General features: G+C 49.5%; 11 protein-coding genes across 11 annotated transcripts; 7 read left to right on the forward strand and 4 right to left on the reverse strand.

Moving 5' to 3' along the window:
• Positions 1 to 576: 576 nt before the first annotated feature.
• Positions 577 to 1,173, forward strand: Aud_007274 (Cnl2/NKP2 family protein; the record flags this gene model as incomplete). Its single annotated transcript, XM_043292167.1, has 1 exon — positions 577 to 1,173. One exon carries the CDS (start codon positions 577 to 579, stop codon positions 1,171 to 1,173), a length of 597 nt encoding a protein of 198 aa, XP_043148102.1.
• Positions 1,174 to 1,649: 476 nt separating this feature from the next.
• Positions 1,650 to 2,249, reverse strand: Aud_007275 (uncharacterized protein; the record flags this gene model as incomplete). Its single annotated transcript, XM_043292168.1, has 1 exon — positions 1,650 to 2,249. The coding sequence occupies one exon, from the start codon at positions 2,247 to 2,249 to the stop codon at positions 1,650 to 1,652; it is 600 nt and encodes a 199-aa protein (XP_043148103.1).
• Positions 2,250 to 3,361: 1,112 nt separating this feature from the next.
• Aud_007276 (Ctf8 family protein) lies at positions 3,362 to 3,847 on the forward strand (the record flags this gene model as incomplete). The annotated part of the gene is made up of 1 exon (XM_043292169.1): positions 3,362 to 3,847. One exon carries the CDS (start codon positions 3,362 to 3,364, stop codon positions 3,845 to 3,847), a length of 486 nt encoding a protein of 161 aa, XP_043148104.1.
• Positions 3,848 to 4,580: 733 nt separating this feature from the next.
• Positions 4,581 to 5,913, forward strand: Aud_007277 (4-hydroxyphenylpyruvate dioxygenase family protein; the record flags this gene model as incomplete). Its single annotated transcript, XM_043292170.1, has 3 exons — positions 4,581 to 5,245; positions 5,309 to 5,473; positions 5,529 to 5,913. 3 exons carry the CDS (start codon positions 4,581 to 4,583, stop codon positions 5,911 to 5,913), a joined length of 1,215 nt encoding a protein of 404 aa, XP_043148105.1.
• Positions 5,914 to 7,195: 1,282 nt separating this feature from the next.
• Aud_007278 (Dabb family protein) lies at positions 7,196 to 7,565 on the forward strand (the record flags this gene model as incomplete). Its single annotated transcript, XM_043292171.1, has 2 exons — positions 7,196 to 7,297; positions 7,353 to 7,565. The coding sequence occupies 2 exons, from the start codon at positions 7,196 to 7,198 to the stop codon at positions 7,563 to 7,565; spliced, it is 315 nt and encodes a 104-aa protein (XP_043148106.1).
• A 625-nt stretch (positions 7,566 to 8,190) lies between these two features.
• Aud_007279 (putative GTPase activating protein (Gyp5)) lies at positions 8,191 to 10,988 on the reverse strand (the record flags this gene model as incomplete). Its single annotated transcript, XM_043292172.1, has 4 exons — positions 8,191 to 8,253; positions 8,309 to 9,250; positions 9,315 to 10,886; positions 10,953 to 10,988. The coding sequence occupies 4 exons, from the start codon at positions 10,986 to 10,988 to the stop codon at positions 8,191 to 8,193; spliced, it is 2,613 nt and encodes an 870-aa protein (XP_043148107.1).
• Positions 10,989 to 11,826: 838 nt separating this feature from the next.
• On the reverse strand, positions 11,827 to 13,126 carry Aud_007280 (Rab geranylgeranyltransferase BET4; the record flags this gene model as incomplete). Its single annotated transcript, XM_043292173.1, has 4 exons — positions 11,827 to 12,212; positions 12,267 to 12,855; positions 12,943 to 13,053; positions 13,118 to 13,126. The coding sequence occupies 4 exons, from the start codon at positions 13,124 to 13,126 to the stop codon at positions 11,827 to 11,829; spliced, it is 1,095 nt and encodes a 364-aa protein (XP_043148108.1).
• Positions 13,127 to 13,503: 377 nt separating this feature from the next.
• Positions 13,504 to 16,461, forward strand: Aud_007281 (WD40 repeat domain-containing protein; the record flags this gene model as incomplete). The annotated part of the gene is made up of 2 exons (XM_043292174.1): positions 13,504 to 14,515; positions 14,822 to 16,461. The coding sequence occupies 2 exons, from the start codon at positions 13,504 to 13,506 to the stop codon at positions 16,459 to 16,461; spliced, it is 2,652 nt and encodes an 883-aa protein (XP_043148109.1).
• Positions 16,462 to 17,034: 573 nt separating this feature from the next.
• Aud_007282 (uncharacterized protein) lies at positions 17,035 to 17,652 on the forward strand (the record flags this gene model as incomplete). Its single annotated transcript, XM_043292175.1, has 2 exons — positions 17,035 to 17,315; positions 17,397 to 17,652. The coding sequence occupies 2 exons, from the start codon at positions 17,035 to 17,037 to the stop codon at positions 17,650 to 17,652; spliced, it is 537 nt and encodes a 178-aa protein (XP_043148110.1).
• Positions 17,653 to 18,038: 386 nt separating this feature from the next.
• On the reverse strand, positions 18,039 to 20,658 carry Aud_007283 (WD40 repeat and Utp12 domain-containing protein; the record flags this gene model as incomplete). The annotated part of the gene is made up of 2 exons (XM_043292176.1): positions 18,039 to 20,028; positions 20,087 to 20,658. 2 exons carry the CDS (start codon positions 20,656 to 20,658, stop codon positions 18,039 to 18,041), a joined length of 2,562 nt encoding a protein of 853 aa, XP_043148111.1.
• Positions 20,659 to 23,276: 2,618 nt separating this feature from the next.
• Aud_007284 (putative transcription regulator BDF1) lies at positions 23,277 to 25,897 on the forward strand (the record flags this gene model as incomplete). Its single annotated transcript, XM_043292177.1, has 3 exons — positions 23,277 to 23,380; positions 23,451 to 25,509; positions 25,565 to 25,897. 3 exons carry the CDS (start codon positions 23,277 to 23,279, stop codon positions 25,895 to 25,897), a joined length of 2,496 nt encoding a protein of 831 aa, XP_043148112.1.
• Positions 25,898 to 25,936: the final 39 nt, after the last annotated feature.

The following is a 25,936-nucleotide window of genomic DNA, read 5'->3' on the forward strand; positions in this document are numbered from 1 at the left end:
AGTGGAACACCTCCTCGGGAGACGCGACAGGGTCAGATCAAGCAAGTATTCGATTGTTGACCGCTGTGAAGAAGGTAGATGCTTCTGACCGATTCGTGGTTGAGATCTCGATGACAGTTTGAAGGAATACAGAGAGGCGTCGGGGTGGAAGGTAAGAATGAAGCGGAACCCAAAAATGGACGGACTTTTTAGAGTTGCGCGCGTCTACCTTTCTGTCCGGCGTTCGTTTTCTCTTGAACAACCATGCTTTAAGGTAATTGTTGATTGTTGCACAATAGTCAGCAACCTCTTTATGAATTCTTCATAAGTTTTCATCTCCTTGAGTCTCTGTATTTATCTACCAAGCGTTATTCAGAAATTTCCTCATCAATCTGAAGACGCGTCTTGGCTTCAACATCCCTAATCGCCAAGCGTCCTGTTGTGTTGGAGTCAGAAACCAACACAAAAGACAGGAATATAATTGTCGAAGACTAGCAAAACAGACCATACGAGTCTGAATATATTTCCCGCCCTAAATACGGAAAGGAAAGAAGAGAAGCCTCATTGACACTATTACTGGTCTCCCATCACTTCAGTATGGCACCGTCTGAGGCATCCATTCTGAGCAATTTTCTACTTTCGCCTGCTTCATTGCCAACCATCATTTCGTTGCAACAATTCACTGAACTTTTTCCGAAGAAATTGCGGGCTCATCCGCATATCAGAGTGCTTTACCGGGAGCTCCAACAATTGCGAGAGCAAGACATGGACACCGTCAATGAGAATATTGATAAGGAAGTCCGTCAAGGAGAGACCCAAAAAGCCGAACTTCGAAAAGCAATCATGAAGACAGGCGTTGACGGCATGGAGGAGAACGACTGCCGGGAGATGGACATGGATGTCCAGCTCTTTGGTCAGGGGATTAATGCTGCTTCCAGTGATTACCACTCCATTTCCAGTCTTTTGTCCGCAATGGAGACCGCATGCTCAAATATCGAGCATGAGATTTCTCAAGTGGACCAAGATGCAGCAACTGTCTTGTCCGGACTCAGCGCTACAGTTGGCGAGCTGAGTGATTTGCGTTACGGCAAAATGCAAGGGCCTGCAGGGTCATCTGGGGAAGAGATGGTAAAGGAGGCTATAGATGGTCTCGAGCATCTCGAGCAAGTCTGCTATCGTAAGGTATCGCAGTGAATGCTGCTACGAGCATTCATTTTCTATAACGGAGCGCTCCATCCCTTCTCCCGCCGTAGTAACTCCTGGGATACAAAATTTTCGAAGACCGCAGCATGCTAAACATCGCACAAACTACACGATGGACTAAACATATTGCCGCCCTCCGGAGACTACCGGTATACCTTCGACGATTCCGGTGTTCTTCTGAGGATGACCTTCGCACATCATCCACAGGAGGTTCTCAATACTTTCTTGCGCCCCCTTCGTTCGGGGAACTGATCAACATTCAGAATTTGAACGGCCTTTCTTCGTCAAGTAGTCCGACATCTGATCAAGAAAAGAGAAAATCTTTCACAGTCAATGAAGTGCACTCAAATTTCAGGACCACTTAATACACAAAGAATTCAAAGAGAATCGTGCGGTCGCCGCATCCACGTATCTCGTCCTCATAAAAATTGCCGCGTTACAGAATCGTCTGTCCATTCAGGGCCGGTCTAGAATTCATCAACATTGATCTCCTCGAGCAAGGCCTGACCCACGAAGAAAGCCATCTCATCTTCGGTATCTGGCGCGCCCGCGATGTGTCCTAGACTGGGCATTCCAAAAGTATCAAACGGGTACGGCGTTATTGGGGCTCTTTTTCTCCAATTGACTGTCTCGTTGCCTGGTAGCCTCGGCAGAGGGGGGAAACGGGAATATCCAGACATACTTCTCATGGTACCGTCGCGCGTGAGCTCGTCGCTGCAGGGCCAGGGAGCGACAGGCCGTTCAAGATGGAAGCTCGTAGAAGGCAGCCATATCGTCTCCATTGCCAGCACGGAAGATCGAGTGTCTCTGAACGTCCTGCCACCGAAGGGCTGAATTGAGGTTTTCGCCTGGCTGAGTTGTTGTGAAGCTCTAAGTGTGCGGCGTCGAGATTCTGCCTCCTGGGTTTTTTGATTGATGAGCACCCGATGTTCAAGCCATTCGCAGTAGGCTTCAGGGACATTTGGCGACTCGGGCGCGGTAAACAGAGTGTCTTTCAAAATTTTCGCGAATCTGTCAGATTCCTTGATTATGTCTGAGATCCATGTCTTGGAAGAAGTGTACCACATGTTTGCAATTGTATGTGTCTGACCAGTGTAGCCTTCGTCCTTGTTCGATTGTTAGCCTACTTGCTGTCAGTCACATAGCAGGGTTTTTGTCGTACCTCCTTAGGAAGCTCTAACAGCTTGATACTGGAGTACTTTGAATTAAGATCGCTCGCCTCTGGTAAGGAAAGGTCAGTTATATCCTTGTGCAGAGTTACGGAACGTGTCTGGACTCTCTTAGCAGTCTCAGCTTGCTCAACAGAGAAGGAATCAAGACGATCGACAGATACAGACCTCTCATTTCTTGAACTTACATACGAGTCTCGGTCGATCACATCGGAGAGAACCGTTTCCCTCCTTTACATGGCGCAGATGTTTTCCGAATGACAAATATGTTTGTGTTGTCGGTGTAGAAAAGCACCTGAGAAAGGCGATATGGCAAGATGCAGAAGGACCATCATAGAAGATTCTGTTTTATAGACAGCCTAACAATCAATACCTTGTACAGCGCTAGTGAGTTCGTGAATGTGTTGGTCCATCATCCGTCACTGGTTACGCTAGTTCACGGAAATTTGAAGGTATTGTCTAGCAGGCATTCAGTGTTCATTCACGTCACACCTTATTATTTACGATGTGCCCTCGTTGAGTAGCTCTATATGGCAGTCAGGAATGTCTCTCTGTATCTATGTCCTTAAGAAACAACAAACTAAGGAGTGGCAGGCCTGATGTACTTCAACTTGGGCCATGTACAGCACTTACTTCTGTTGTTTCTCTGATGAAACCTGGAAACCTTAAATTCTGGTGCTTCTACCAGTTTGTACTGATCAATGCAGCTAATTGGGAAACAAGATATCTTAACATTCGAAAACATAATAGATCGGCTATGTGCAGTGATAGAGGACACTATATACCTCCATGCAATAAGCATATTGTGGATATTATATCTGCTTATCGATAAGCGATAAGGCGAGTTGAATCTGAGCAACGCGCTATTACCTCCCCCCAGGTCTACAAGACCTATACATCATTTGCCTATTGTATATTGTGTCAAAGCCTAAAAGCCAAAACATTCCCAGGAAATTTCTTTAGGGTTGAATATAATCCCCAAGAACCACCAGAGAACCTCTCAAGCCAAAATGCCGTCAATACCCCTCCATCCTCACGCGTCGAGCTCTCCCTCTCAACCCCACAATCCACTCCCCCATATCTTACAAACGCCTTCGGGTCTGGCAATCCTCGAACTACAAGGCACAATTAACCTCCCATCTCTCGACGATCAGGGAGCGGTTCCTCGCCCCGCCGACGCCAAAGATCCCGACGCTGCCATAACCGCGTTCGAGACACCAATTGGCAGACTCTTGTTCCCTGACTACTCGCCGCAAACCACCTCACCGGACGACACGAAATGGATGAAGCGAGTCTATCTATACGTTGGCAGGTATCAGCGGATGACGGGGGAAGTGAAGAAACTGGCGCAGCCGCTCGCATTGGTGCAGAAGCGTAAGACGCGTCCCGACGACGACAGGACCGCCGAGTCCGAGGGCGAGGAATTGGAGATCGTGGAGATCATCAAGTACAAGTTGCTGTTCAAGAATCGGCCGGAGCCAGTCAATGATAGTTGATGGGGTGTGCTGGAGTGGTGCAAATATGAATGTGATACAGATGCCAGTGTTCGAGAGTTACGACGGACACTAGTTCTATCCCAGGAGAACCTAGAAGCGTCGGGACATCTTGTCGCTATGACCTACAGAATGGCCCTGGAGATCAGGGGCTTCGATACAGAGGCGCGGATGTCGCGGGTGTCTTACTCGAGACCGGGAGCAGGTGATATAGAGTCTCACTGACTTCTGCCTCCTAGTTTTGAGGCAATACCGGCTCCCAACGGCCAGCGTCAGAAATGAGAAGGCCAATTTGCTTCAAAAAGAACAATTTCTCCTTTAGTGAAGCCAGCGAGTAGAAGTTTGTCCTACAGAAGCTGATCAATATGCCATGACATTAATTGTACCAGTGTAGCAATGAATAAATCTGACCTAGGATGCATTCTCCAGGTTTCAGTCATACAACGTCAGGCCTAAAATGAGACCAAAACCGTTAAAGAAGCGTCGCACTATTTAAGCGTGAGCCAAGTCTGGTTGGCTGGCTGGTTGCAGGGATCCCGGAACACTGAAAGTTTATTAACAATTTGTGACGAAGGGCCGGGACGGGATCGGGTCGGTGAAGTGATAGATCTAAAGATAATAACACCTCAACTGCCAATAATGATTATGAGAAGATGTGAAATCTTCACCCCTCCATTCTCTTTCCCTGTGCTACTCCCAAGGCAAACAAATTCGAATCCCCCATGTCACCAAAACCATGACAGTCTCAAATAACATCGAGGAGAACATCTTCGCTTCCAATCTAGGCCCGGAATATGTGGGATTTGACCACATTACGTGGTATGTGGGCAATGCGAAACAAGCAGCTTCTTACTACGTGACCCGGATGGGATTCAAGCATATCGCTTATCGCGGTCCCGAAACTGGTTCTAGAAGCGTCATATCGCACGTCGTCTCCAACGGCCAAGCTATCTTCGTTCTCACGTCTCCCATCCGTTCCTTGTCAGAAACAGGCGAATATGATGATGATGTTACCGAGGCAGATCGGAGATTGTTGGAGGAAATTCACAGTCATCTGAACAAGCACGGTGACGGCGTCAAGGATGTTGCATTCCGGATCGAGGGCGATATCAAAGCTGTCTGGAAAAGAGCGGTAGATCACGGAGCTGCTCCAGTTGCGGCCCCGACAACTTTGAAGGATGACCAGCATGGTTCAATCACCCTGGCCACGATCGGTACCTATGAGGATACAGTGCATTCGCTGATCAATCGTCACCACTACTCCGGCCCCTTTCTACCAGGCTATGAAGCTGTAACAGACGACGATCCCATCAATCGGTTGCTACCATCGATCGACTTCATTGAGATAGATCATTGCGTTGGCAACCAGCCGTGGAACGGTGTCGATCCAATTGTCAAGTAGTACGTATAGCTGCTGTTCCGTGCTGTCTTAAGAGTGAAGGTTGCTAACTGCCGTCATCTCAGCTACGAGGACTGTCTTAACTTCCATCGGTACTGGACCATAGATGACTTAAACATGTGCGGAGAATATTCCGCCATGCGGTCGATCGTCGTTGCTTCACCTAACGAAGTGATTAAGATGCCCATGAATGAGCCCGCTCAGGGTAAAAAGAAGTCACAGATCGAGGAGTAGGTCATTGCTGCACCGCCTGGTAAACAAGTGTTTGAGCTGACCAACGGACAGGTTCGTGAACTACTATAACGGCGCTGGCGTCCAACACATTGCTTTCCGAACAAACGACATCGTCACAGCTGTCACTCGACTCAGAGAAAGAGGCGTATCCTTCCTCGAAGTTCCCAGCGCATACTACTCGGACCTGCGTCAGCGACTGTCACACACCGGGCTGACACTCGAGGAGGATATTGCCGTTCTAGAAAAGCTTCATATTCTGGTGGACTTTGACGAGAAGGGATACTTACTTCAAATCTTTTCCAAACATGTGCTCGATCGACCCACGGTGTTCATCGAAGTCATCCAGCGCAACAATTTTGACGGCTTTGGTGCTGGAAATTTCAAGAGTCTGTTCGAGGCTTTTGAACGCGAGCAAGCACGACGGGGCAATCTTTAGACTAATTCCTTGATATCCGACGGCCCAGGTCTCTGTAGACTAGACTAGCTTAGATCAACATCCGCCGTCACGGCAAGAGACTGAATTAATGGATACTCCACTCCATCCATCGTTGATCTGAATATTTCTAAGCCATCCATCGTTGCTGGAATCCGCGGCTAAATCATCTCACTCTCCTTTACTCTTCTTACCGTTGTCATATCCACCTCATTTTCTTACGGATCGCTCGCTTGGCCATATCAAAGGATGTAGTAATCGCTTCCAAGGCCATGAAGTCGTGCGTTAATAAGAAACTGTAGGAGTGCAGGCATGGTATGCCTTCTCCATCTGCGAAGCTGAAGGATCAAAGACCTCATTTGATCGAAGGACCACCTCGAGCCTCTCAGAGCTCCCACCACTAGCGTCCAACCGGCATACCTCCAATATGGCGGTCACAAGCATCCTTTCATCATTGAGCAGTGTCCACCATCCCAATAGGTGTAAAGAGCACTTCACAGCTGATACCCTCTATTCACGCAGTTCACTGTATAGTATCTGATAGGTTGGAGACCGCATATATGCGTTAACTATCTCACTACTCTGAATTGAAAACAAAGTCCGACTACCTCCGAAGTCAGGAACGATGACCAATACGCAGATGAAGGCTGAGTGGAAAAAGAGCGAGCGCACTTGTGGTAACTCACTTAGCCGAAGCTCATCAGAGAACAAGGCGGAATATGGCGCTTGCAACGGAGGATTTCCGCGCTTCCTCTTCATCAGCGCAACAGTCTACTCAAAGGTGTACAACTATGAACATACAGATCAGATGTGCGAAATGGTAGACGACGACGACGGACGACACCTCTCGTAGTATTCAACGTCCTAGGACTCTGTAGTTTTAGACAAGGATTGCAGAGTACTTTAAGTGGCTGTTGAACCGAGGGTAGATACTACTCCACACATCCGTCGGAAGAGCTCCCTCATCGGCAGTCGGGCCTGTACTACACAGTACCTGCATAATAAATCAGAGCCAATTCTCAGAAGCATGTAGACAAAGACTCCAAGAACAATCATAGCGATCATTAGGAAACCCGGAAGTCCACACATACCCCACATCGCGGGGATTCCCCATATAAATAGCCGATGATATCCATCCGGTAGCGGAAAGAGGGTGTGGCTCGAGCCTATTTGAATCAACCCTCTCCTCCTCTCTATTTCCATCTCAAGTACGTTAGCCTATCTTGAGAGATCCCCTCTTATAAGTATATACGCCCGCGGAGAATACGCGCCCCGAGTCTCGAAAATGGCCCCCATCGAACGCATCACTCTTTTCAACGTCCCCAAGGCGGAAGACCGTGCCCGCATCTTGGAGCAGTACAAGGTTCTTGCGAAAACCGCTGTGAAGGTTTGTTTCTTCCGGCTCTGAAGCTGGATGGTTACTAACAGGAGCCTGCGAACAGGATGGGAAACCGTATATTCTCGGCGCGGCGGCTGGCGAGTCGTTCCCGGATCCTCGTAACAAGGGATTCAATATCTCTGTGAAGACGACCTTTGCCTCGATGGAGGACATGGAGTACTATGATAATGAGTGTGAGGCGCACAAGGCGCTGAAGGCTGTGGCGGGGCCAGCGAAGGAAGATGTTCTTACGACTTATTTCGAGAGTGTTCTGTGATTAACTCAATCTTGTTTAATTCTCTTGAAGACTTATGGTGAAATGATTACGGGAATAGAGGACCGGTCATGCTTGTATAGAAAATCTAGGCGGAATGCCGAGTTCATGCACATATTTGGATAATCTCTATTCGATGATATACATGGCATACATCAAGTATGCTCTTTGCCATAATCGCAAACCCAGCACTCTCCGGGCCGGCCTGGGAATAGTATCCAGTCAACACGACGAAGATTATTGCTTCAGCATAAACGCGGCAAACTGAGACCCAGTAATAGCAATTGTGTCCTTCGCAAGCGGCCTCGCATTATCTCGTCGAAGCTGTCGAGGACAGGTGCCTGTAGTCTTCCCTTCCCAGTAATCACAGGCCGAGGGGACGAAAGTCGTAGGGAGACCACAATGAAACAACATTTTCTACGCGTCGACATCCATGTAATTGCACATTGGAGCTCCCGTAGACATGAAGTATAGGCTGGTCATGACCGGCGATAGGCGTCAGAAGTGTACATAGAAACTGCCAGTGCCACAATGGCTCCGTATAGCGGTTTGGCAAAATCGAGTTCGGAAGATACTGCTGAACATGGTAGAGGACGCGGTCTCGGGTTGTATAACACATTTCGCAAGTCTAATCAAGAGCTTTGCGAAGATCACTCCATTTCTGTTTGAGGTTCTCGTAATTTTCGTGTATCTGCAGCAAGACGTTAGATTGGGACAGATCATATCAACAATCGCTGAAGGCTTACCTCAGCCCATTGCATCTTCGCCTCCACGAGCTCCCTCTCCATCTCTGCCATCTGCTCTGACAACGATCGATTTTCATTTTGAACTTCCATATTGCGCTTCATTATCCGGTCCATTTCTGTGCGAAGCTTCTCCTCAACCTCTGCGGGCTGCTTGTCCACAACAATCTTCAACTCGCTAACCTGAAGTTTCAGAGCATCATTGACGTCGGTGAGCTCCTCATTTTCCACCTTGAGGTGCACGAGTTCTGAAGCAAGCTGTACATGCTCTTTATCAGATGCCTCCGCTTGTTCTTCTAGGAGGCGTATCCGAGCACTTTGGTTGGCCACGGTGTTCCTGAGCCCTTCCAGTTCAGCTTCACGCTCTCGCTCCGTCCGCACTTTTTCTTCCCACTCCGCAGTGTAGGCGTTAATCGTTCCGGCGGCCAGATCAATCGCACAAGCGTCCTGCACCATAATATCCGCCCTATAGACCTCCTTGTCCGCTGCGCCAGAGCTGCCGAAGAACCCCGACTCAAGAATCGAAGATGGCGAAGGCTGCTTGTCAATGTAGACATCGAATAGGCGTTCTTTCAGGAAAGTAGTCAGTGGCGTCATGTCTTTCATTGTCAGTAGGGTCTCAGCATTGCGGCGCATGATTGCGATTGCAAACTTGAGAATGGTGCTCTGAAGTCCTTCTTCGAATATCAAATCATAGATTCGGAGAACAAGTTGTAGCGGGAAACGGTATGCGAAAAGGGTCAAAAACCATTGAGTCGCATAAAGTTGGGGATGAACACCTCGCCGGCGAAGGTGACAGTAAAGGGCTGGCTCCCAGTCCTCCAGCAGACGTTCGAAGACGTACAAATTGCGATGGAGACCAGGCATGTCATGAATAAACATCTTCCGGAGGCCATACTTGTTCATCAGCTTCACTAGCAGCGTGAAGGCCTCGGCCTCATCCATCTACCGGGACTTGTAGTTAGACAATACGATTCTCCAAGAGTGCAAGTTAGGGTTGAGTCCTTACGTTGAACAGGAGTGGCATGACAATAAAGTTCATCCCCTGCGCATATCCCACGGCCTCATCGTAGAGAGCGTAGGCTTTACACAGGCCAAACAGGCCTTCTTGGTTTCCTTGCGAGACAAAGTACCGAGAATAGCTGGTGCGTGCACCAAGATCGCGACGAATAGCCTTCTCCAGCTTTTGGAGCGCCACGGCATCTTCCTTCGCTTTCTTTTTGCGAGCTATCTCGTTAGCCGCTTGCTCTTTAGCCAGCTTCTCAGGATCAATCTCTTGGGAGGGGCTCGAAGAAGATCCGTGGTTCGAGTGCGCGGTTGAGTTCTCCGATCGCACAGACGCGCGAGACGAAGCTACTGACTCCGGTTCCCCTGTACCATTTGTGTATTGCTTTTCTTTATCCGTGCCGCGAGCAATTAGATCTCTGTAGACCTCTTCCAGCTCCGGATTTCTGCTGTCTGCCAGAATCTGCCAGATGACACCTCGAATGGTCTGGGGGATTCCTCGCTTGATTGCCGCATTAATCTCTTCTGAATTCGGCCCTTTGAGCGCCTGCGGACCATGGTTAACAAGTTGCTGCCACAGCTCCCAATCGACAGGTGCAGACGCATCGGTGGCAGAAGCAGATAACCCCGAGACCGTTCCCGGAAGCAGATTGGGATTGACCGTAGGTGGAACAGTGGGTGGCGATGCAAGAGGTGGAGCAGAGGCATGTTCTTCTTCTTCGGGTATACTGGGAGGACTTCCAGCAGAATGACTGATGCTTGCCCGTCCTGACGCGACACTTGCTCCGTCGTTCTCCGGAACCAGTCCTTCATCCCGCATCCTTAGTAACTTGAATTGGTCCTTTAGGCTGCTGCGCCTTGGCCTCCTGGCCGCTGAACCATCCAAATCTTCTCCGTCATGCTTGGTCAACTCGGAATTGCTCGAGAGAGTAGACACGGACGCGGCCGTGTTCCGCCGACTAGTTTGTGGTGGAGGCGACTTGACCTCGCGACTCGCCGTTGAGCTGCGGGAAAGCCAGGCGAATGGGCCGGTGAGTTTTCGGGTCATGGGAGGCGCTGGAGCTGGGACTGCTGGCGCCGGGGTCTTGTTCACGGGAGGTGATCCCCACGAGTTGGAAGGGAGGTTGCCAGATAGTCCCTGGAGGGGCATGCTTTGAGCGGAGGATGCTGAATTTCGGGAAGGTACAGGGGGAACGTCGGACATGGGCTCCTGGCCCAAATTGTGATTCTGCAGGGTAACGTCATCTAAATTGTTACTGGCAAGGTTCACCTCGTCAAGTGAAGTCGTCGATAGTCGGTGGGCCGTCAACAAGGGCGATTTTGGAGATTTGGTCCTGCGAGGCGTTTCATCCGTCCCGGACTGCTTTTCTGACCTGGCATCTTCCGTGTCTTCATCTTTCTTATCTTCGTTCTGAAAAACAGGTGGGAGAGATGGCGCATCGGTGAACTGAGGTGTTGCACCTGTTCCGCTCGGAGGGCTGTCTGTGAGAGAGCGTGTAGATGAGCTCTGAGGAATCGAGACGGTGAGGTTGGGGTTGCTGGTAGTCTGCACTTCAGAGGCGTCATCGAATGAGTCCTTATCAACATCATCGTCAGTCAATATTTTCCCAAGTAGGAACAAATGCCAGTAAAGACAACTCACCCCGTTGTACTCGGCACTGTTTCGTCCGGAAGACATGGTGTACTCGACCGCCTGGAGCCAGCTAGGCGGACGATTTCGATCTTAGAGAAAGCTCTTTAATGGTTTCTAAAGTATTTTGATTATGAAATAAGAGGTGCCGGGAGATCAGGGCAACAAAAGTCCATGATAGGGGAGGGAAGGGGGAGGCAAGCAGTGGGCGGAGGTGCGATAAGTCCGAAAAGGGAGCGGAGGTTGGATGGTCAGAACTCAGATGGATACAAAGCCACCAGGCAACTCTTGGTAGCTAAAGGGGGGGAAGGGTAACAAGTAAGACTGGCAGAAGGTCAAACCCAACTTCAAGAAATCCAATGTCTTGATGGTTGATTACCTTCTTACTCTTGATCTCTCCGCTCAATAATGGATCTAAGGTACCGTTATTTTGATGGGAGAGCCAAGACTGTTTCTGGCTAGTACCTTGGTGATTCGATTGGCAGGTCTCGACCTCGTTCTACGGTTGGGAGAGGCCGAGTTGGCTGGCCCACAGTTTCAGGTACGAGTTGTCCACTGTTCTTATTTTTAAGCTCTCATCATAATTACTCGACTGACTTTGATGGTCGTCTACGTGACTACGTCAATCTACAATCTGTTCGAGAGAGGATGTAGGTAACAGCTGTTGTGACCACTGAGACGCTCCCATCGTGTAACTGAAACGCTGTTGCCACTTGTTATTCTGAAACTGGCCCGATGTTAATTTCGAGATGAGTGTCACCCGCTCCACACTCGATCGGCGGAACTTCAAGAGACAATAACGTACAAGGTAGATAAATAATCTAGATTAAGCGGTTGGAGATTATCATGATATCGTTGTGGAATCTCCACTACACAAGCAACTCGTTCATACATTAGCACAGAGCGACTTCTCAAAATCTAGCCATCGTCCACATCTTAGCGGATCCAACTTCTTTAGTTCGGAAAGCCAGCTTAAAATGTTCTCCTTGTCGGCACTGGACATAGTCCCTCCCACTTTCCTCGCCAAAAGAGCACAGTCGATCAGCGCCTGGTATATGTATTTGCAATCCTCTGCCCCATCAAGCATGTCTTGAATTTCGTCGATCTCCTTGCGCAAATATTCTAACCGTTCATCATTACTGAGATTTGGCGCCATCGTCTGATCTGATAGTGAAGGATCAAAAGCACACATCAGGTTCTGGTGATAGAACCACAGTGACTGATCGTAAGGGTCGCACAGAGCACGGTGGATGAGATCCAGTTCTGCTATCCCTGTCAGCATCGTTCGAGCAGTAGACGCCTATTCAGATCGAAGGGAGAACTGACCATCATCAAGCATCTTCTTGCGTGTCTCGTCACTGGCGGACTGCTCGCTCAGCAGTCGCTGGATGAGCTTCGTGCGATAATGCCAGGCAGAGAAATTGGACAAATTCGTGCCTATCATCTTCTTCGCGTACTCAAATTCCCCCTGTGCCATGCTTCGCACTTCCTGGTCTTCTGGTGCAAGATTTTCCAGTGACTCTACGACAAATCGTCTATAACCCCAGCCGTGGAAGTTTCTGCTATCCAAGCTAAGCATCTTACCCACAAGGGCAAGCTCCTCTTGCCAGAATTTCAGAGCAACAGCTCGGGGAAGAAGACGCTTGGCTTCGTCAAGAAGCCACATGCGATAATTCCATATCCAGTAGCACTTGGGAAATTTCCGGAGGAGGGGTATCAGAAATTGCAGATCATTTTTGATCAGCGCTGCTATCTGTCCTGTTACGGCTTCCTCTGAGTCGTTTGATGATGCCAAATTGAACTCATGTTGCAGAACCCTCCGTCGATAGTTCCATACAGTATAGTATTCTGGGTTGCTGCTCAGTAATTCAGAGATCTTTTGCAGAGTTTCAGGTGTATAATCATGTCCAGCGATCTGGCAAGCTTCATCAGACTTTTGCCGTTTATTATGAGGTATGGATGAAGATAAACAGGAAATACGAACAGGAGTCTCAAATCCTACCTTGTCACGAACAAGCCGGTCAAGCGCTTGATATTTTTGAATTTTGCGAAGTTCCTGTTGGAGGGCCTCTTCGGATCGCTCTCCCAACGAGCTGTAGCGGGGAATTCCATGCTACCGAACCAAAAGTTAGTCCAAATGTGTACATATTACATTTGGTCAGATCGTTGAAAAATACACCAGCCATATTGAAGTAATGGTCACATCAGCATATGCAGGTCGTTCCGGTCTTTTCCAGCGAAACACTTCCTTCGGGGATTGACAAGTATGATGAAGCAGGAGTAACGCTTGCCTAAACAGAAGCTGCCTTCCAGATTCAGAAAGGTCACGTGTGGTGCCCTCATAGAAGGACAACCTACACAACCAACTCCATACATTGCCTATACTTTCTCGCATCTGACAATGTCGGGCCCTGTTATGATTCAACAATGTACTGGTCATCAATAACCTTTACTTACGGCCCCGTGTTTTGCTAGCGGCACGATATTTCATTCCTTTTCCACTTTCCATAGCGCTTATCAGCCCACATAGTATATATATTTTGTCTCTCGAGCGCGTTACAGAATGACCAATTCGACATGTCGCTCTTCAAAAAGCTCAGAAGTCTCTGCAGCAAGCAGCTTCTTGCATGATACACGATCGACTACCCAAGAACGCGAGTCCATGCGATTAGTCGACTCTGCTATCATTCCTTTGCCTCTATCTGACACATCAAGTGAATCTTCGGACGAAGTACAATCTCTTTTGCCTTCCTTCGAGAAGCTCTCCATTGGCTCGTTTGCTTCTGAAAGTTCATCCATGAAGAACCGCACGCAGCAGATCCCCAGTAGCACAGACGATTTTGGAGCTACGACGCATCTGTCCACAGTCAGAGAGACCGCTATTGAGAGAGGTCGCGGAAGATATAGGCGGACTTTCAATGGTGTTGTAATGGCAAAAGGCTCTAGGAGTCCAAAATCTCCAGACAGATTCATCCCTTTGAGAGAATTCATTGATCCTTTGTCCACACCGTTGCGAGTGGGAAAGCCTACGCAGAGCCTGACCCCTGAAGAAAAGCTCCTGCGACAACGCACACCGAAGTCAGATCCCTTTATGCCTGAGCGGCCACGCAGATCTGCAAGTGTCCCGAGGGTACAATCCGGGCGTACCTTCAGCCCTCACTATATTCCCCACCTCATCACCGGCTCAGCTATCAGGAGTGGCAATGAGTTTGGACCACGGGACCCTCTCAGACAGGTCAGCGCTGGGGCCGTATGGAGCGTCGGTGGAACGTCTGCCATGCTAGGTAGACAATTTACAGGGATACCTGGTGACACGAGAGGTCGTCTTGCGAGTCGAGCGACCGCTCCAGTGCATACGGCCAAATTTTTCTCTCAGGCTGCGTCGTCTGAAGAGCCAGGAAAGCACGAGTCGAGAGTAGCTCTTGCTTTGAATATTGACCCGATAGTCAAGATACTGAAGTGCAGGCTATTGCCTCTGCTCGAGTCCAAGCCGAGTCCGTCTCGCCCTGATTACGAACGTTTCTCTCCGTTAACATGGAAAGACAGTGCCTGGAAAAGGGGTGAGGCAGATCAATGTAAGTGAAAGAATTTGCTTTCTTCCTTAAGTGAAACTTCAACGTTGAATGACGCAAAATCTCAATGATGGGAGCTATCATTCCAAAATCTATGAAATCGTGTTAGCTTACAGGACAATGCTTGATGCCACCACCCCTTTGGCACAAAAAGATACTTGTGTTTGTCCGGGTCACTCACATATCAAAGACTTTCAATGGCATATATACCACAAAATTGTTCTTTGTAGAATTCTTCGATGAGATTTGTACAACGTGGAGTATCGGCTCCAAACCATCTTCGGATGTGCTGACATTTGTGCATGACAGGGGCGTCGACGGATGCACGAGAGGACGCTGAGAGCATCGTACCAGCACGCCCATTCCGGATCCTGGACGCCCCTTATCTTCGCGATGACTACTATTGCACAACGCTCGCGTATTCACCTACCTCTGGAGTTCTCGCCGTTGGTCTTGCCCATCGCGTGTATGTTTGGTCGGAGATTTTTGGCGTGCTGTATCCCCCGTTCGTGGACCATCACCCCTCAAATTTCGTAATCTCTCTATCTTTCTCGTCCGAGAGCGGAGGCAAAGACATCCTGGCCGTCGGTAGGCGAAGCGGACTGGTCACCCTCTGGAGTGCTCCTGAAGCCGAGCCACGCTATGAAATTAATCATCCCAACAGTATCACTTCGGTGGCGTTCAGGCAAACAGTGACGCGCAGGTTCTCTGAGCGATTCCACAACGTTGAAGTCAATACAGAGGACCTTGCTGTCGGCGATGAACTTGGCAACATATGGTACTACTCAGTAGAATGGCCCAGTGAGGAGATTCGAGAGCAGTTTGTATGGAACGGTGCTATCACCCTACTTGCCAGAATTTCCGCACATACTCAGAGGATTTGTGGTATAACCTGGTCTCCAGATGGTGCGTACTTGGCCACTGGAGGAAATGATAACGCTTGTCTAATCTTCGAGCTCCGTGACTTCATGCCCTGGCGACAGCTCAACCGTACAATGAAGCCTTGTAAATCAGCTCAAACTTGCCAGTCGATAAGCGTGCAATGTCAGAATGCATTCTCTTGTCTTTCTACGACCACAAGCAAGCGACTATTCAGGCGGCGTGACTTTCTCAATTTGCTTCCTTCGTGGTCTCACTTTCGCCTCGGTTCTTCGCAAGCATCACTCCTTAAACACACCGAGTCGCTCGCCTTGGGGACTGAGAGAACGGTAACGATACCCCCAAATAGGCAGAAGCATATATTGGCGCATGCGGCAGCCGTAAAGGCAATTGCCTTTGCGCCATGGCAACCGTCTCTCCTTGCCACCGGAGGCGGCTCGAACGACCGAGCCATTCATTTCTGGCACGCTCCGTCTGGGGCGTGCCTGGCGACCATCAATGTGTACGCGCAAGTGACCAGCCTTATTTGGAGCAAACGACGAAGGGAGATTGTCGCCACTTTTGGGTTCGCACAGCCAGAGCACCCGTACAGGATCGCTGTTTTTGCGTGGCCGAGCTGCGAGCAGATTGCTGCAATCCCCTGGGGTCCGTATGGCACTAGTTGGGATGGGATAAGCAACGCTGGCGCAGTTCATTGTGGGCGCGCTATCTGCGCTGTGAGTTATCCGGGAAAGTCACATGTCCTTATGCAGGATCTTCTCGATCGTGCGACCAGCATCTCGTCTTCAGCGTCCACGGTCCAGCGCAGGCGAGCGCAAAGCGAACCGTACCGCCGTACGTCGCACCCTATTCAATTACGACCAAGCGCAAAAGAAGGAGGCTTATGGTGTCCTCGCACGCTGGATGAGGGATGCATTATCGTTGCGTCAAGTGACCAGACTGTCAAATTTCACGAGGTGTGGAGCGGGCCAAAGAAAAGTACGGCGGCAGCTTGCGGTCCTTTCGGAGGAAGCCAGATTCTTGAAGGACTTGAAGGGCTAGAGAAGCTCGGGGACGAAATCATCCGATAGTTGGGATCTTTCTCATGTGGGAATGGCCCCTGTGTTCCAGTTCTGGTGCGATATAAATTCATATCCACGAAGGCAGAGGACAGTGATGGAAAAGTTGTTCATAGACCAGAGAAGAGTAAATATTTTTAATGTATTCTTACGTATTTCTATTCAATGTCCATTGGCCATAGTCTCCTATCCTCGCCGGTGCTTATCGAGTCCAGAACCAGACCAATTATGTGGTTCGTTTCCAAACGACCTTGGAATGGTCGATCATCTGATAGTGTCGACCATGTTGTCTTTGCCCTGTGCACCAGTCGGCAACTGTTGAACACAGTATTAGTCTCGTCTGTGGGCGATCATTGGGTCTTGTCAACCTTTGCAAGGATTGACTGGGCATGCATGCCTCATCGCGCGTCCTCCTACTGGCTCAATAATCAGCCAGCATGGATCGACATTCCGCAGAGATCAAATAGCGCAATTCAAGTAGAAGACTTGTCTGGTTTGGTTGAGATTGATGGAAAGTGATACTCAGAAGCTTAGGCTTGCGAATTACAGCCTACAATCAACTTACTCACGCAGCCTGTCGCAATCATGATGTCCTTCTTGCAGGTTGTGGCATCCATTCTCCCAGGTGCCATTGCGACCACAGCCGTGACATCTATGCCTACCACCCTCAACATCACAGTCATCGGCGCCCGAAACAACCAGTCGACCCTGGAATGCTGGTCACTCGAACCGGGTTTCTCTTCATCAACTCAGCCAGGTATTACAGGCAGCGCTACGCTTTCCCTAGGACCTGTAGGAGACAACGCGACCTACAGTATTGTTCCTGCTCAATTAGATGGTGGGATACACAATGCCCCCACGAGACAGTATGTATCATTTCCAGCCTATCCTACTCATGTCCTCCACAAAAGCCATATAGGAACGGAGCGTTGCTGATTAGAGGAAAGATGGGTGGTTTTCCTCTCTGGACTGGCACATGTCACTTTGCCCCATTCAGATGACGAGGCCTGGATACTGGGGGGCAAGCATGGGATGATTCTGGCGTTGGATACGGCGGATGTTAGTGCGGATGGGCATTATACGGAGTATCCAAGTGATGAAGCGACGGTCGCAATGACTGTGCCTTTGAAGGATGAAGACGAGGAACCAGCGCATCGAGTGTTGTATCAGGGTGCTTGTAAAGCGACGGAGGTTGATTTGTGAGGGTTGGTTGGTTGCGATCACCAGGAAAGAGAGTATATATTTATCATTCGCACCGTGCAGATCAGTCATATTGGCTGAGGGGGTCGTGATCGGATGGTCGAGAAGTCGTATGAGTCTCATATCCAATATGTCTAGGGCCAGAAAAAATCTTGAGATTAAGTGCAGCATATACAATAATCTAGGTAGTAACTAAATGTATACAGCGAACGGTGTGCCCTTCCACCTTCTAATGCAAACACAGTTGGCGGCCCCAACCCAGAAAAATGAAAGTCTCTTTTACTTTTGTTCAAAAAAAAAAAATATCCATCCACATAGCAACAGGTCACAGAAAATTGAGAAACAAGGACCAGACATGAGAGCCCAAAGCGGAAGAATCAGGGTATTATCTATCTCCTTCCCGACTTCTTCTCTTTTCCTCCACTACCGCCAAACTTGGCTTTCTTGGATGGCGGGGGTTGCGCAGAGAGTCCATCGTCATCCGACTCGTCGTCTTCGGTGTCGGCAATGAAGTCTGCCATCGAGCCTGCACTTTCCGCATCATCATCTTCCTCCTCGTCCTCGTCCTCCAAAGATTCCTCAGCATCAGAAGAACCAACAGACTCTTCCGCCTCAACGTCGAACACGTCTTCCTCGTTCTCATCCTCCTCATCGCTGCCTTCATCCTCTTCATCATCTGACTCGTCACGACCGGACTGCTCACCGTCAATCATGGACTCGTCCTCGTCGTAGGTCTGATCGCGTATCGACTTGGTCCGCGGCGTTACTGCGTTCTTCGCGGTGTCGGCATCGCTATCCTCATCCTCCAACTCTTCCTGGCCTTCGACGTAAATGATGTTGTCCTCATCCTCACTGTCCATGCCCTCGGCTCCGCCGCGGAGGGACTGTCTAAGTCCCAGCTGCGCATGCAACATGTCAAGTTTTCCCTTGAGCAACAGCAAGGAAGACAGACTCGAGGAGCGCTGGTCCATAACCTTGAACAGGGTAGACATCCGCTTTAGCAGTTCTGGCTTGCCGGCGAGAGCGCCACCATGAGCAACACACGTCCACTGTACCCACACGAGAAGGTGTCCGTACCGACCCGGGCGAGACGAGAGACGCTCGGCCAGCTTCTGGAGCAGAGTGGCAGCGAGCGACGAGTCGAGACGTTGAATGGTTTCACGGACAATGGTAAGATCACCCGTATGGAAGCATGATTCGAGCATCCCATTGTCGTTCGTCTTGAGCGACTGCGTAAGGACCGTAGACAACGTGACGCCAGAGGTGATCTGCTGCACCGCTGCGCTGGGTTTTCCAGGTACGAGAGATCCAATACGGACGTCGTCCTCAAGTTCGGCTTCCACATCAATTTCTTCCGAAGCATTGGCCCGCAAAAGCTCGCCAAAGGATGGCTCTCCCGTTTCGTCCTCTTCCGCATCCTCTTCATCTCCGGCTTCTGATCGCATCTCAACGTCACTATCCGCATCCTTCTTCTGCTTCCGCTGCCGAGTTTCCTTCTTCTCAACCGGCTTCTTCGAATCATCGTCGTCGTCCTCCGAATCCTCCTCACTGTCGGCCACTGTTGCATCCGCCCTGGTGTCTTGCATCTCGACATCGTCCTCCACGAGGTCCCCTTGCTCGACCACTGCTCGAGATTCATCGACTTGCGTTTCACCTGCGGCTCGAATTCCATTCGTTGTTACGGAGGCAAGAACCGAGCTAGACTTGGTCTTGACAATCTTCTTCAGCCCAGTGAAAGCTAGCTCCTCAGTATCTATATCAATACAGTTGATGCGCTCAAAGACCGGTATAATGCCTCCTTCGGCCCAAACAATTAGAATATCAGTTCCTTGGAAAGTTGCTGCGACGACAGGTACGGAGGCATCCGAAGTCTCAGACTGAGTGATCTTGATTGATGACTCCGCCCGCCTCGTGAGCTGCCTTCCCCTAGCTTTGAGACTGGTCTTGGAGCTCTGATCCTTTGGCGGCACGAGTGGTTTTGTGAAAAGTTCAATAGTGCCATCTTCGGTCACAGCTGCGAGGATTTGCTTCTCCATCGCCAGAGCGTCATCTGGTCCTTGTCCTGAACCCGAAGTCAACGCCAATGATGATACTTCTGTATCTGCAACGAGGTTCAACACAAGCTTGCGACCCTCAACGTCAAAGACATTGATGTAGCGATCGCCATCAGAGGCAAGAAAGACAGCTGTCGTGAGGGATTCCGTGGAGGAGGTGATAATTTCCCGAATCTGGTTCCGCATCGCTGGGAATGATGCTGTCGATTCATCTCCCTCAACGTCGATCAGGTAGGGCGTTTGAGAGGCGCAAACGACGGGCGGGTTGGAGGGCACGGGGCGAGAAAGGGTGCTATAACCTGTGGATGCTGGTAAATGGATTGTTCTATAAAACACTGTCAGTTGGATTTATATTGAGGCATCAATTAGTTGAAGAAACCAACCTGGTACTCTTTCCGGTGCGCAGATCCCATTGCACTAGTTTGTTATCACCACCAATACTCCAACCTTCCTGACCCGGTCGGTTCGCAGTGAACTTGAAATCCACAACACCTTTGTCATGTACACCCCCGAGTGCCCCCACAATCTTGTCTTCGATAGGCGAGTACATGCGGATTTCGGAGGCGTTTGTACCAAAAGCAACAACTACATCCCCTTGCTCAAATCCACTGCTAGCACCATTGATGTCAGAATGGCGCTTCCGCTTCTTCTTCCCTTGCTGATCACGATCTCTTTGTCTGAGAGGGAAGTAGCCCCAATCTAGAGACGTGACAGTCTCCTTGGGACCTAGGACATGTTCGCATTGTAATCGGCCCGTATTTGTGTCGTGAATTCGGAGGTGCTGAGCATCGAGACCCTGAATAACAGAGGCAAAAAGCGCCAATTGATACTCAGAGGGTGCAAACGACGCTTTCAGTATCGAAGACTTATTCCCGGTGTATGTGAGGCCGGACACTGCGGGCGACGCAGCGGACGAAGTCTTCGAAACGGGAGGGCGAGGAGCCTTTTTGCCCATTTTTACGGATAAAGGTGACTCAAGACAGACGCCGAGAAGTATGAGGATCAATGCAGACCTGAATGTTTTGACCTTGTCGAGCTGCCAGCGGTCGCCGTATCTGGGCAGTGTTACTGAGAAGGAAAAAAAAGTTCTGTAGAGGTTATATTGCGCTAGTCCGTAAACGGTCTAGTGTCTGTGAAGTTCCGCGATCAAATGTCTTATCTAATCCGCTACTGTCCGCTTTTGCAAGCTTTCTATGGAGTAAATACTGCTCAAGGGTTTCAAAAATTCAGTCAGCACGAGTATGAATAGTGCTATTTATGTCGCCTTGCCAGATGATTTCTGGATCGTCGCAGCAGAAGAAATGGCTGTGGATTGTCATCTGCCTAGGCTTCAAACATGAATACCTTTCGCTACTTGAAAGTTTCAGTCACGCTTGTCCCCCAAAAAATTTAAGACCGCGCCCGTGAGGAAAGAGAATTCATTGTCTCCTTCACTTCTTTCATTTCATTTCATGTCACAGTGAGGGCTCATGGCATTTTTTGGCAGGTTTCTGTTGACCTCGACATCAAACAACAGCATCAGACCACCAGTGCTAATTGACTCCTCCTGAATCAGTTCGACTATGCTGAGCAGGTTAATGCAGTCGGCCTACTAATCACCAATTATGACGGACCTTTCTGAGCAGGAAGCTGTATGTTTCCAACCACCCTGTGTCAAGCCACCCTGATAAACAAGCGTTCAGTCAAAGTCAGGGAGGCAGCTCAGACACGGTCATCTCCAGATTTCAATTACGGTACAATGTGCTCTTCAGGATAGGTTCTTCGCTGGATGTTGATTGTCAAGGCTGCGGCAGCGACACAAGTACTCTCGGCTGCATTTTGATACGGAGCTATGGACTCTTGCTGTTCAGAAGTAGGTGTGTTGAGTCAAATCGTCATTTAGTATGCCTACATTGAGACATACAATCTGGGTCTACTACGCTACTTACCTCTGTCATGGTCAGCTATGTTCATATGAGCGACTGCCAGAACAAGAAAAGGGCCTTGGGCGACTCTTGTTTACCTTGCGCAATTTGTGGTACCTCTTGGCACCAGGCAGTCTTGCATCATTATGTGACACGCTAGGCCTGATACGAGCTACAAGCCTACAACGCAAGGGGTAGGAAGGAAGGCTGGCTCAGGGCTCAACCCTGACTTCCATAATCAGAAGGCGGCCAGCACATGGGTCTTTTCCCTGAGTAAGCCTCAGCACAACTCTTTCAAAAACCAAGGATTTTTGTGATGCTACTCTTCCTGAATGTGAATGCCTAACAGGTTTGGGTATGTCATATCTAACCTCCCAGTTGACTAGTTTCACCTCAAATTCATCCATTATCTCACAGACCTGAAATAGCTTTGTCTGCAGTCGCCTCACTCCATTACAGCCAGGTCAACTTTTGCTCTGACTTCTTGTACAGCTTGTTTTGATCTATTCGACCCGAAAATTTTGTGATCATTTTATGAGTGTCTTTTTTGGAAGAAGGATGATGGTTCCGACAGAAAAACTTCTGGTACAAAGGCCCCACACTAGAATAAGCCACAACCAATAATATATCATATCTCGTAGAACGCGTCATCGCGCAACCAATCAGCGATTGCTAAATGGCTTGAACTAGAATGATTGGGATTAGCGCCACAGATGGGGCTAGCGGCAGAGGACGGACGAGCGCGACGCGGCCGTTCGTACTTAAGGATTCTAGCACCCTCCTCGGATTTTCTCAGTCTCTGTTTCTGGAGCTGAGCTGAGAGCTGCGTTGCACCCGCGCCTGGTCACGCCTGGCCCTTCCTATTCACCTTGACCCTTATCTGTTACCCCGTCTGCCTGCTGAGTGCTGACCGCCTTTATTTATTAATATTCCATCTTATTTTCTCCGTATCCTCGGTTACCGCCCTCACATTCATCAAGTTACTACCTCTTATCATCACAACGCGTATTTCGCGACGCGCTCTCACATCATAATCCCAGTCGCAGCCCCTGCACCTACTTATTTTCTGTCAAATAACTCTTATTTCTGAGCACACCAAGCTTCAGTTTCGCCGTGATCCTGCTGAACGCTTTGCTTTTCCTCAGGCGTTTACAGAGGCACGTGTCAGAGAACTGTTACGTGAAGATCACCTGATTCTCAGCTTTCTCAGACTCCTTTTGGTTGACGCAAAGTTGTCCGCTTTGCTAATCTTCTATCTCTCCGTTTCTCCTGCGACTTTGCCTCCCGCTTAGTCAAACTGAATTTGCCGCCCACGTGACTTCTTACTTACCGCCTCTTGGCAATATAAAATCCTCCTTGTCGCATTCTCCACTTCCGACCTGCGCTAATCTTTCTCGTTTTTGTATCTTCCGCAACACTTCTCGGCGTCGCGACTCTTTGCGACCGCTAGAGGCAACACTTCTCCTTGTGTCTTCTGTCATCTAACCAGATTTTTCTGCTTGACGGGTTACCGAATCGAATCATTTAGTCTGTGTTAGCGCAGAGAATACCTATTCAGTGCATTATTGTCGTTGTCGCTATCTAAACTTCAACTGAGAACAGCCTCTTCCTGCTCCGTTAGATCCTTGTATTACGGGCTCCCCAAGAAAGGTGATAACTGTTGTCCCCAATGGCGACGCCGCCTCCCGAGGCTCCTCCTGTTGTCAAGGAGGACAAGCCTCAACTGCCGCCGTCGCCAAATGGTGCCTCATCTGTTGATATTGGTCGCACAAGGTACGTTTAACAATTCTGAGTTATCCACCACGTTGATATATCGACGAGCTCGCTAATTTCCTAGAAGTAGCTCGCAGAATCATGTGAGGGAAGCAGCGCCGACTAATGGTACGAACGAGGAAAATGACAAGACCGCGGCGGTGAATGGCCACGGTGCTGAACAGCCATCGTTGACGAATGGCGCCGGCTCCACTGTGTCGCCCCCAAAGTCACCTACTCAACCACCTGCGGACGTCCCTGCACCATCGACAACGACACCAACGGAGAAGGAAGAAGAGAAACTCCTTACTTCAACGCCTGCGGATGGACCAAACAAAGAGCCAAACGGGGACAACTCTATTCCTAATACGCCTGTGATGCAGGAGACGGGCTCAGCTGTTGGTAAAAACCAGGCCTCACCGCAAGACACGGAGGCATCGCAAGATGTATCAAAGCCACCGACTGATTTGTCATCCGATGCCAAGGTGGAGAATAATCGACAGGATGCTGGCGTGAAGTCCGAGCTGCCTCATCATCCTTCTATTAGTGGGAAGCTGGACACCATGCCCGGTGATGACGCTACGAGTCAGGCGCCAACTGCACCGAGTCTGCAGACTATCGACCAAGACATGCCTGACGCGCCAGATGTTCCGATGTCTCCGACGAAGGTATCTCGGGAGCGCGATGCAGACGGCGATGATGAGCCCGCTGCCAAACGTACCAAGCTGGAAGATGAAGGCTCAGCCGAGGTCAAGCTTCCTGATCTGCCAACACCCGTGACCGAAGCACGTGCCCGCACCACTGTGAATGGGGAGGCGACCATGACTAAGGTCCAACATAAATTCGTCCTCAAAGGTATTCAGAGTTTGAAGCGCATGAATGATGCTCGCTTCTACCGCGAACCTGTTGACCCGGTCAAGATGAACATTCCCCATTATCCGCAGATTATCAAGCATCCTATGGATCTTGGAACAATCGAGCGTAAATTGAAGAATAATGAGTACAAGACTGCTCAGGCCGTCGTGGACGATTTTAATTTGATGGTGCAAAATGCAGTTGCTTTTAATGGACCCGACCACGTGGTGTCACAAGAGGGATTGAAGCTCAAAGGCACATTCGAGAAGCAAATGATGAACCTACCCAAGGCTGATGAGGTTGAAGAGAAGAAGCCGAAAAAAGTCTCCACCAAAACTTCAGCGGCACATCGGGAACCGCGCACTAGCATTGGGACGTCTACAGCTCGCCCGGCCGCCACTTCCCCTCAGGCCACGACTTTTGCTCTTGGACCAGAAGGCCTACCTTTGATCCGTCGTGACTCTACCAATACTGATGGCCGTCCCAAGCGCTCGATTCATCCACCCAAACGGGATTTGCCTTATTCCACCAAGCCCAAGAAGAAGAAGTACCAGTGGGAACTGCGATTCTGTCAGGAAGTCTTGGATGAGCTCCACAAACCCAAGCACTACAACTGGGCTGCCCCCTTCTACTTCCCTGTGGACCCGGTTGCACTGAACATTCCGACTTATCACAGCATTATCAAGAAGCCAATGGATCTTTCCACTGTCCAGTCCAAACTCAAGACTGGCCAGTACGAGAATGCCAAGGAATTTGAGGTTGACATGCGTCAAATATTCAAGAACTGCTTCAAGTTCAACATTCCAGGAGATCCTACCTACATGGCCGGACAAAGATTCCAGGAGATATTCGAAAACAAGTGGGCTCAGAAGACGCGTTATCTAGAGGCTCATGAACCCCACCCAGAACACCAGAGCGTTAGCTCTTCCTCCGAAGAAAGCGAAGAAGAGGAAGACGAGAGCGACTACGACAACGAGAAGTTAACCATGCTGCAGAAACAAATTGCTGAAATGTCACGTCAAGTGGAGGCGATTACACAGAAGAAAAAGAAGACTCCACCTGGTTCGAAAAAACCTAGCAAGTCTAAGTCCGGAAAGAAGGATTCGAAGAAGAGCGGAACTATCCCCTTGGGCAAGAAGGACAAGAAAACTTCCTCCAAGTCATCTAAGCCGGAAAAGCAGCGCTACGTCACTTATCACGAAAAGCAGATAATCTCGAACGGAATAAGTAGTCTTCCTGACAAGAAGATGCAGGAAGCCCTCAAGATTATCCAAAGTAACGTTCCAGCTTTGAAAGTGAGTTTCAACTTCTACCTTCGTCTCAAACGTATGTGCTAATGTTTCATTTCAGGGTACACAAGAGACCGAGATCGAACTTGACATCGATGAGCTCCCTAATGAGGTTCTATTGATGTTGCTGAAGTTCGTCAAGAAGAACGCTCCGCATGTCATAGAGGAGGAAGATATAACCGCTTCTACTGCAGCAAATATGGCTGCTCCAAAGCCAAAGAAGAATAAGCCTATGAGCAAGTATGAGCAGGAGGCTCAGATTAACATGCTCGAGAGCAACCTCTCTCGCTTCCAGGGCGGTGGCGGCCGTTCTCCCGATCCTCTCCCGTCTGTGGAAGCGAATGAAAGTAGCGACGATTCAGAGGATGATTCTGAAGAAAGCGAGGAAGAGTAGGCCCTTTGTCAGCTCCAACGCGCGTGAACTTCATGACGC

This window comes from Aspergillus udagawae (assembly GCF_001078395.1).
Source record: "Aspergillus udagawae IFM 46973 DNA, scaffold_5, whole genome shotgun sequence".
Taxonomy (NCBI): domain Eukaryota; kingdom Fungi; phylum Ascomycota; class Eurotiomycetes; order Eurotiales; family Aspergillaceae; genus Aspergillus; species Aspergillus udagawae.